This window comes from Crotalus tigris, unplaced genomic scaffold (assembly GCF_016545835.1).
Source record: "Crotalus tigris isolate CLP2741 ecotype Arizona unplaced genomic scaffold, ASM1654583v1 scf7180000017673.840971, whole genome shotgun sequence".
Classification (NCBI taxonomy): Eukaryota; Metazoa; Chordata; class Lepidosauria; order Squamata; family Viperidae; genus Crotalus; species Crotalus tigris.
In genome coordinates, this window is record NW_024096558.1 from 174,267 (window position 1) to 184,867 (window position 10,601).

General features: G+C 38.0%; 1 protein-coding gene across 2 annotated transcripts in view; it reads left to right on the plus strand.

The window, feature by feature from the left end:
* Positions 1-7,524, plus strand: part of LOC120305433 (retinol dehydrogenase 8-like) — a 30,266-nt gene extending 22,742 nt beyond the window's left edge. For both annotated transcript variants that reach the window (XM_039337257.1, XM_039337258.1), the window contains 2 exons: positions 1,317-1,500; positions 6,146-7,524. In XM_039337257.1, coding sequence (XP_039193191.1) covers positions 1,317-1,500; positions 6,146-6,361 — 400 coding nt within the window. In that variant the 3' untranslated portion in view covers positions 6,362-7,524. The remainder of the gene's footprint in view (positions 1-1,316; positions 1,501-6,145) is intronic.
* The last annotated feature ends 3,077 nt before the right edge of the window (positions 7,525-10,601 follow it).

The window sequence follows — 10,601 nt, forward strand, 5'->3', positions numbered from 1 at the left end:
ATAGTACCCATAGTAAGTCATTTTAATTCCTGTCATTTTGCCCAATAGTGACAGTTTAATTTGTCCAACTTTAAGAAGTCCTTTTTGATATCATGCCATGCCTTAACATAATTATACATACAGTTCATATTATTAAATATAACCTCTAGATATATAATCTTTTCAATTTTAAAACCAGTTTTTTCATCCAAGTCTCTCGATCTTGAAGGTTTTCAAGATAAGATTGGACAATCATTTATCCCGGATGGTACAAGGACTCTTGCCTTGGATAGGGGTTGAACTAGAAAACTTCCAATATCGCTTCCAGCCCTATAATTCGCTGATACGATTCTATGTATGTTCATATTCTTAATTATCATTTTTATTGTTTATTTACTTAAAAGCCAGCTAATGCACTTCAATTTCTTCATTAAATATTAATACCATTTTGAGGCTTTTATAAAAATAAAATCTAAATTATCATGAAAAAGCCCTCAGTAAATCTCTTCTTTAAATTTTCAATGCCATTATTTCTCATCCTGTCTAATGCCTCTGTTGAACCCTTAAACAACAAAGGAGAGAATTCCTGCTCTAATGATTACCCTCTCTGTTTGTTGGTGATAGTAAACTTTTTTCCAAACACTTGGGCTGGAATCCTTTGGGAGTAGTAGACAGACGGGAAGTACATTAGCTGAACAACAAGTGATCTTTAAACATGCTCAATTGGTGCCTAAATCTACAACTTCTGTCTGAAATATGGACCTCAAGGGGTGCTATTTGCTGCATTTGTTGACTTCAGTGGTAGAGAATGTGTGATGAACGCTGTTTGAATGTTATATTGATATTTTACCATTTCATAGTTTTGATTATAATTTATTATGCTAGTCACAAATAATAAAAAACTGACTGACTGCCTCTTTAATTTAAGATTTTATTTGCTATAAACATCAGACCCAGACAGACCTTCTCTGCAAGACTAGGGGGCTGAAAGAAAGCATGAGAAACGCATTAAAACTAAATTCTTCTAAATCAAAAGAGAGATTTGTAAAATGGTTTCAATTTTTTCTTCATAGTATAGTTTTTTGAACTGAAGTGGGCTAAGAGCTCTTGCTTAGTAAAGCCCAGGCCTTGTATTCTAAGTCATATAACTATGTGGAACCAATAGGAAGCATCTTAAGGTATCTGCTGGGATGACACAGCACTTCTGGCATACTGCTGGTTCTTGCCAATGTTAGAAGACAAGAGGAAACCTGCTTCTTTGTCAAACATTGTTAGGTTGCTCATCAGTGGAAGGGTGGAATGGATCCTGATTATTCACTGTTTCTTTCCTCCCACAGAATCAGTTTGATTGAGCCAGGACCAGTGATATCAGAGTTTGAGAGGAAGCTTTATGACGAGGTAGCAAGCATGGATCTCTCCGGTGTGGATAAAGAGACACTGGATATATTTCACAATTTCTACCTAGCCTACTCCAAGGAGGTCTTCACTGCACTGGGGCAATCTCCAGAAGAGGTGGCTGAGGTAAGATGATGCTTCTCCCTACTTGTTTTAGAATAAATGCCTAGTCTCTGATGCTTACTGGGACCTCTGCTTTGGCCAGGAGCCTTAATTTCTTCTGGTGACTTGCAGTGTTGACTGACTCCAGAAGATTAATCAAACTAGGGCTCCCCTCCCCAAAAGAAAAGTAAGAAAGAAAAGAAAAATAAATAATATATTGGCACATTTGGAGGAACCATAAAGTCAGAAGTTTAACTTGTTTTAAATTAAGGGGCAATCCCCATCTCCCAACTCTGTCAGTAAAGGATTAGCTTGCTTGACTATATTCGCACAACATATCTAGTAGGTGTATAACCATTGGGTTAGTTTATAGCTTGAGAGAACTCTGCTACTTCTGGAGCACCACTGATTGTTGGTTGGCTTCTGGGTGCAATTGAAAGCCAGCTATCAACTTTAAAGCTGTACATAGCCCCAGACTGCATTATCTGAAGACAGCTTCTCCTGTGTTCATCTGCCTTCTGATCAGGTTAAATAGGGCCTACTCCTTTCAGGTATCATCTAGATGAGAATGCCATCTGACAGAGCATTGGAAATGGGCATTTTTAAATTACTGTTCCCATACTCTAGAATTTTCTCCTCACAAAATCCAACCTGGACTTCAGAAGAGCAGTTAAGAATTGGTAGCTCCATCAAGCACAGGAGAAGGGCATTCTATGATTGAAGATTTGAATTTGGCACTAACAAATTGGGCATTCAACTTTCCTATAGTATGCTAAAAGGCTTATAGTTGGAATTATCATCAGCTTTACCCTTCTTATAGTCAGGGTCTACTAGAGATGTTTTCCAGTCATAATGTATTCTACTGGTTGTATTTTTTGTGATGATGATTGCTTCTAATAATGAAGCCCTTCAGTATTATGCTACATTGGAATGTAATCCCTCATTGATTTACATGGCTGAACTAGCTTAGAATCATCCTTGATCATCACAGATTCCAAAGAACAAGACCCATCAAATACTTGTTATTATCCACTATATTGTAGATTCCATACAACTGATCATAGAAAATGGATTTAATATAGCTATCCAAACAGTAACTGAGATATTGCAGTTTCTGGATCTGAGATAGTTTCAGAAAGCCCCAGAAAAAAGGGTTCCAGAAAAGTAAGGAAGTACTTACAGTATAAGAAATCCCATATCTTTCAAGAATCTCTTTCTTTAGATGCCAAACTGCTTTGTGGTATTTTAAAAAAAATTATAAGGAGGATATAATTGGACAGACTGATAATATATTTCTCTTTAATTTCCTCTTCACACAATTTCACACAAACTATAGCCCAACCTACCAAAAACATAACTGTAAAAGAAAGATTAGAAATAAAAATTAAAATAGCAAGAAAATGATAAGAGAACACCTGTCTGACTTTGATGAATATAAATCACCGGGACCTGATGGATTACATCCCAGAGTTCTGAAGGAGCTGGTAGATGTTATCTCAAAACCATTGTATCATATCTTTAAAAAATCCTGAAGCATTGGGGAACTACTAGAGAATTGGAAAAGAGCTGATGTGGTTCCCATCTTCAAAAAAGGAAGAAAAAAAAAAGACCCAGAAAACTACAAACCAATCAGCCTAACATAAATACCTGGAAAGATACTGGAAAAAATAATCAAAAAACAGATCTATGAGCAAAGTTATAACTAATAGCCAGCATGGGTTTGTTAAAAACAGATCATGCCAAACCAATCTTATTTAATTCTTTGACAAAGTGACTAAATTAGTAGACCAGCGAAATGCTGTGGCCAAAGTATATTTGGACTTCAGCAAGGCAATCGATAAATTAGACCACACGCTAGTTCTTGATAAACTAGAAAAAAATGGGATAAACAGCATGACCACCAGATAGTGTATCTAGCTGACAAACCATACTGAACAAGTAGTCCTTAATGGTACTGCCGGTATATCTATATGGAGGGAAGTAAGCAGTGGGGTACCACAAGAGTCTGTCTTAGGCCCAGTACTCTTCAGTATCTTCATAAATGACTTAGGTAAGGGAATAAAAGGGAAATTCATCAAATTTGCAGATGACACTAAGCTGGCAGGATTAGCCAACACCCCAGAAGACAAGCTCAGGATCCAAAAAAGATTTTGACAGACTTGAACAATGGACCCTATCAAAATGAAATTTAATGTGGAGAAAAGCAAGGTTTTACACCTGGGCAGGAAAACCAAAGGTACAAGTACAGATTAGGCAAAACCTGGCTCAAAAACAGTAACTGTGAGAGGGACCTTGAAGTCCTAGTGGACAATCACTTAAACATGAGTTAGCAGTGTGTGGCAGCAGCCAAAAAAGCTAATATAATTCTTGGTTGTATAAACAGAAGCATAGAATCAAAGTCATGTAAAGTATTAGTACTACTTTGTAAAGCCTTAGTAAGACCACACCTGGAATACTGCATCCAGTTTTGGTCACCACATTACAAAAAAGATGTTGAGACTTTGCAAAAAGTGCAAAGAAGAGCAACTAAGATGACTAAAGGCCTAGAGACTAAAACATACGAAGAACGGTTGCAGGAATTGGGTATGGCCAGTCTAGAGAAAAGAAGGACTAGGGAGGACATGATAGCAGTATTCCAATATTTGAGAGGCTGCCACAAGGAGGAGGGGGTCAATTTATTTTCCAGAGCACCAGAGTGCAGGACAAGAAACAATGGATGGAAATTAATCAAGGAGAAAAGCAACCTGGAATTAAGGAGAAACTTCCTAACAGTGAGGACAATTAATCAGTGGAATGGCTTGCCTTCAGACATCGGGAATGCTCCATCACTGGAAGTTTTTAACAGAGACCTCACAGCCACTTGTCTGAGCAGCGGCTGAAGTAGAAGACCTCCAAGGTCCCTTCCAGCAATATTATGATTCTTAACAGTATTCAGCATCAAATCCATTTTCAGGCTGTCCTTGCCTCCATTTCATGAGCTAAAAAATGTAGTTTCCAACCACACCAAGTGTTTATTACATTAGGCAGGTCTCCAGACATGTTTATTCGCCACGGCCAATTCACCATGGCCACAGCCAATTGGCTGCAGCCAACTCGCTATGGGACAACTCACCCTGGGATAATTTGCTGTGAGATAAGAGTTACACTAATATCAAAGAAATGGTGGAATAGAATCATTAAAGAAAGGATGCAAAAGGAGGGACAGAATGGAATGTGAATGACAAAAATTAAAATAATTTTTATTTATTTTGAATAATTAAATTGAATTGTTAAATTGTCCCACAGCAAGCTGGCTGTGGCACATTGTCCCATTCCACTTCAAGAAAGTGTTCCCCCTCGGTTATAATTGCTTTTAAGCTTGATACCATATATTGAAATTGTTTATTTATTCATTAAATTTCTATATCATACAAATTATACCTTGAAGTTACGGTATTGGAAGAAACTACTGAGAGTAGCTTTGATTACAAGAACAAATCATTCAATACTGGATCAAATAAAACCAGACAGCTCACTGGAAGCTAAAGCTTAAATATTTTGGACACCTAACAAGGTAAAAGTCATTGGAGGCCAACAGAAGACAAAGAGGTTAGATACTATTATTTAAGTTCAGATTTCAGTTCAATATACAAGCTTCTAGTTCTTTTTTTAATCTCGTAGTGGGAGAGATTGCCATTCATAATGTCGATCAGCTAATTTACAGTCTGCATACTCTGAAATCAGTATTTATCATATTTTTATACTTGCTTATCTCATAAACCATGACTCTTTCAATGACATACTGATTTTACATATTTGGTCTTCGGCAAATGTATTTTACCCTGTCCTTGTCCCTATGAACAATTGATTATTCTATTTCCTCAAATTTATTATTTGGATTTTTTTCTTTTTTCATGGGCAGGCTGGACTTTGAATCATATTGGGCAACTCTGAGCAGGTCTATTTAACCAACCATTTTTGCTTCCTAATATATTCTACTGTACTATTCTAGCGTGGAAATGGAGTGAATTAGGCAAATAGAGTTGCCTTATTGGGGAGATGGGTGGTTTATAAATTTAATACGGTAAGTAAAATAACTAAATATCTCAGTATGTATCAGGTTTCTTAGCAAAGAACAGAGCCAGTTTGGTCTAGTGGATAAGGTATCAGGCTAGAAAGCAGGAGACTATCCATTCTAGTCTTGCCTTAGCCATGAAAGCCAACTGGGTGGCCTTTGGGGCTTTCTCTGATCCTGAACTGCTATATCTCAGTTACTGTTTGGACAGCTATATTAAATCCATTTTCTTGGATCAGTCACTCTCTCTTAGCCCAACTTATCTCACAGAGTTGTGAGATGAAATGCAATAGCATTTTGTGAAAAATGGCTTACATTTGGACAGAGTCTTTGTCTGTGACTTGGCTTTGGGGAAACTAGCCTCAGCCCAAAATGATATTGGCAAGGAGAATGAGTAGGCAGGTACCGGTAGCTGACTGGTGAATCTAAGTGTTACGCCTTGGTATTGTCCAGTAACAAAGAATCAGTTGTGTAGATGAAAGTAATAGTTTCACGTACTGCCTGCATCCCACAGATCGGCCTTTGCTTGTATGTGAGGCTCGTTTTCTAGCATGCCGCAGACCGGGGTCAGTCCATTACATTTCTGATCCCATGTGTTGCTCTTTTTTCTGACAGCATGTGCTGAAAGTGATCACTTCTGAGAACCCTCCATTGCGATATCAAACCAACAGCTTCTACACACCCATCACCACTCTCAAACATGCGGACCCCAGTGGGAACCTGCCTCTCAATACTTTCCACCAGATGATCTTCCAACACGATCGGCTCTTCAAAGCCAGTCTCAGCCTCCTTAAAATGCTCCAGTGGAGAAAGAGGAGAGATATGGACTAGATCGCCCACAAGTAAAGAAGATGCTAGCTGTCTCAGAGCCCCTCCTTCCCTAACAGGCTTCTGAAAAGATCCTATTTATAACTTACATGCAGAATGTTTTCTTGTAGGGCAGAATGAGGTGACCCTGGCCTGATTCAGTGTGTTTTGGGGGTCTAATGTTGCTTCAAAGCAATAAGGAGTTAGAATGAGATAACAGTATTTTGATCTGAGGGTTGCAAAAAGGAGTGTCATATTTTTGGTGTTCCTTATGCACAGTAACATCTTTGAATAATACATTTTTAATAAACTGTGATACCTGAATCAAAAATGTCACCCTGCATTTGCAGTCCAAAGTGGTGTGATCCAAAATAGATCCTGTCGATCTTGTACAGTATAGCATTTTCCAGTATTGGCAACTTCTGGATGAGTGGACTTAAGTTCCCAGAATTCTCATCAAAGGATATCCTAGCTGAGGAATTGTGAAAGTTGAACATGGCTAATTTGGGAAATAATAGGGCCAGTGCCCCATTTGGTATGTTATATATAATACCTAACCTTAAAAAAATGTACTGGGAGTCTGGGCTTTTACTTAAATGCATTCCTTACTGAACATGTTTTCCAATTCTTGATTGTATTAGGACTTCTCTGAAGTTAGTTCTGAGATGTAGTTAAAACAATTCTTAAGGCTGAAGAAAGAGAGTGTATGCATATTTTAAAGTGTTTTTTTCCCTGAAAAAAATCAAGTAAAAGAATCAATTACTGTAAAATAGGAAAGAACAAAATAAAAGGACACAAAGCAAAGCAAAAGATTAGGAGGTACTATGGAAACAAAAATGTCATTAATGTAGACTTTTAGGATTTTTATTGGGAAAAAGTTAGCTTACAATGGGGCAGAAGACTTGTAATCAGAGTAGGATTACAAGAGTAGGTTTAGTTAGTTATTGTCCAAAAGTATGTACATGATACAGAAGAGGCTCTTTTTTTAATATAGCAGAACCAAAGGTATTTTAATTATACAGGCATCGATAGCTTTGAGGCCAGAGGAAATCCTATGCATCTTTATCCAGAAGTAAGTCTTACTCAGTTTAGTGGACTTCCTTCTAGTAAGTGTTTATTGGATTGCTTCCTCAGTTTTGTTTTTTTCACATTCAATAATCTGTGAAATAAAAACTTACAAATAGAAATGGCTGCTTTAATATGGATCTTGAATCTTGATGCATTGTAATCCATTGAACTTCTAATGCTACATTTTCCAGTGACTTTCAGCTCAAAACAATTCACTGTCTAAATACACTGACAGACCAAAGTCCATCATAAGTAATAAAATTAGAATACTCTATTATGAAGATTAATTGTTAAATAGTTGTTTATGTGAAGGACACTATAAGTTTACTATGCAGCAGAGAATGTTCTATAGTGTATTATTGTAATTTCACACCAAAATTATGCAATCCATATTGAGACCATTAGAATTAGAATAACAGAGTTGGAAGTTGTAATGAAGAAAAAAAATATCCTCACCAAAGTCTCTTATTAGGAGCCTGAAACAGATGTACTTCAACAACACAGCAACTCCTTTCTGGATTTTCTCAGTGAGTTAAGTGAGATTACTTACCTCATTGCATTTGTATGTACAGTAGCTAAGCTAGTAGTTCTGAAGCAAAACAATATTTGTATTATTGTTTTGGGATGAGATAAAATGTGCTTTAGAGGGCAACACTTGGCTGAGGCACATCCTCTTATACTCTGGTTTTTATGACCACTTTTGATAAATATCAATGCTTTATGTACATTACTATTACATGTACTCCCTGGGTGGTGCTAAATGGATGACAACAACCAGATGCAGCCATACTGCCCTCTTGGGCCTCACAATCATAACAAACAGAAGTGCGTAAAATCTAATATCTACATTGTTCCTTAGTTTTTCAAAACCAGTTAATTAAATGTGGGATCTCTGCTTGATAGGAACATTATCAAATATGCAATCCTATTAATGGCTTTCAATCTGATTTCCATTCTGTGTTGAACCCCCTTTTATAAAGACAGTTGCTGCTGTTGTGTAGTTGCCTAGAAAATGCTTGACTCACTGACTGCATTCATGTCTAATGATAAATTATTTTTTATGTAACCATACTTTACAAAGCAGTGGGTAGTTTTTGCACTTTATTGTTTATACAACATATAACTCAGGCTAAGAACTCAGGTTCCATGCTGCCCTGGAACAAAAGCTGAGACATCCAAGATGAAATGTCTTGTTTAGACTTCTCTTTCTAAATTTTACCGGATGGTTATTAGAATAAAATTATTTTGTCTTGAGTATATATGTGCAGGTAGTCCTCAACTTACAACTGTAATTGAGCCCAGAATTACGGTTGTACATTGTACCAGTCATTGAGCAATCATGACCAACCCAATTCTATGACTTTTTTTGAAGTGATTGTTAAGTGAATCATCGTGGTCATTAAGCAAATCTGCAGAACCCATTGTCCACAATGGGCATTTTTTGCTGGAAACCAGATGGATAGGCCTGTTTCCATTAAAAAACATAAACTGCAGTCATATGATCGCAAGGATGCTGCAAATAAACATATATGTGGGCTAATTTCTGAGGAGCCAAAATATTATCATATCGTGGTGGGAGGGGGAAACTATTGTTACTTTGCATCTGTGTTGTAAGTATCTTTTTTGGAGTCCGTTATAACTGAACAGTCACTAAGTCATAAGTTGAGGACTATCTGTACTAAAATATATTTCCTATTGGTACCCTTCAGAAATATTAAGCCTACAACTGTTATCTGGTTGGAAACTCTGGGACTTGTCATCCAAACCACATCTGGAATATTAAGATAAGATAACTTTTATTGTCATTTTTATACTGTGGGCACAATGGCACACATCAAAAATGAAATTTAGTTGCCCGCTTTCAAGTGAAACACATATATGACACACACCTAAACATACTATGAACAACATATGTATAGACCCACATCCCTACAATATACATAGCAAATAAATATTAAATATGTCCATCTTGAATATATAACGGAAGGAGGAAGCTTGAGAGTTCGCAAGGTTAATGTTGCATGGAATGAAACTATGGCTGAATCTGGATGTTCTGCTATGGATACTATGAAGCCTCCTCCCAGAAGGTAACAAGGAAAACAGGTCGTAAAGAGGATGTGTAGTGTCCCAGATAATCTTATGGACCCTGCTCAAGGAGTGCTTCTGTGCTATGTCCTGGATGGGAGGGAGGGAACTGCCAATGATCTTTTCAGCCATTCTCACCACTCTGCACCGCCTTCCTGTCTGAAGCAGTGATGCCTCCAAACCAGACTGTGATGCTGTATGACAGGGTGCTCTTGATCGTCCCCCTGTAGAAAATGGTCAGGACGGGGGAAGGAAGATGTGCTTTTCTCATGCGGCGCAGAAAATGCAGGCGCTGCTGTGCCCGCTTCACCAGTTTTTCATTGTTGAGCTACCAAGTCAGCCTACTCATTAGCTGCGCACCCAGGAATTTGATGCTGGTAACCATCTCCACAGGTGAATCATTTATGCACAGAGAAGTGTGGCTGTGCCTGCCTTTTCTGAAATCAACAATGATCTCCTTGGTTTTTCTGGTATTTAAAACTAGGCTGTTTTCCTCACACCAGTTCACCAACCTTTTAACCTTGTGGTAAGCTTCCAATTTGTCATCCTGAATAAGGCCCACTACTGTTGTATCATCTGCAAACTTCACAATATGGTTGGTGGAAAACCTAGCACAACAGTCATGGGTCAACAGGGTGAACAGCAGCAAACTTAGGACGCAGCCCTGAGGAGAACCTGTGCTCAAGACAATGGTATTAGAGGTATTTGTTCCAACTCGCACATATTGGGGCCTGTTGGTAAGAAAACCAAGAATGCAGCTGCACAGAGGAGTGTTTAAGCCTAAAAGGCCCAATTTGTCTACTAGATGCTGGGGAATGATTGTGTTAAACGCCGAACTGAAGTCGACAAACAGCAAACGCACATGAGTATTTCTTTCCTCTAAGTGCTTCAGGCTCAGATGGAGAACGGAGGAAATAGCATCCTCCGTAGAGCAATTTGGTCGGTAGGCAACTCAAGGATCTATAGGTGGCAGTATAATCTAATATACTGATGCATGGGTGGATAATGTGCATCAATCTAATAGTCATACAACATTTAGCAGGATTGACAGACTGCTGGGAGTTGTTTTAAAAGAGCTACTGCTGTCTTGATCACGTGGCCATGGGGATGC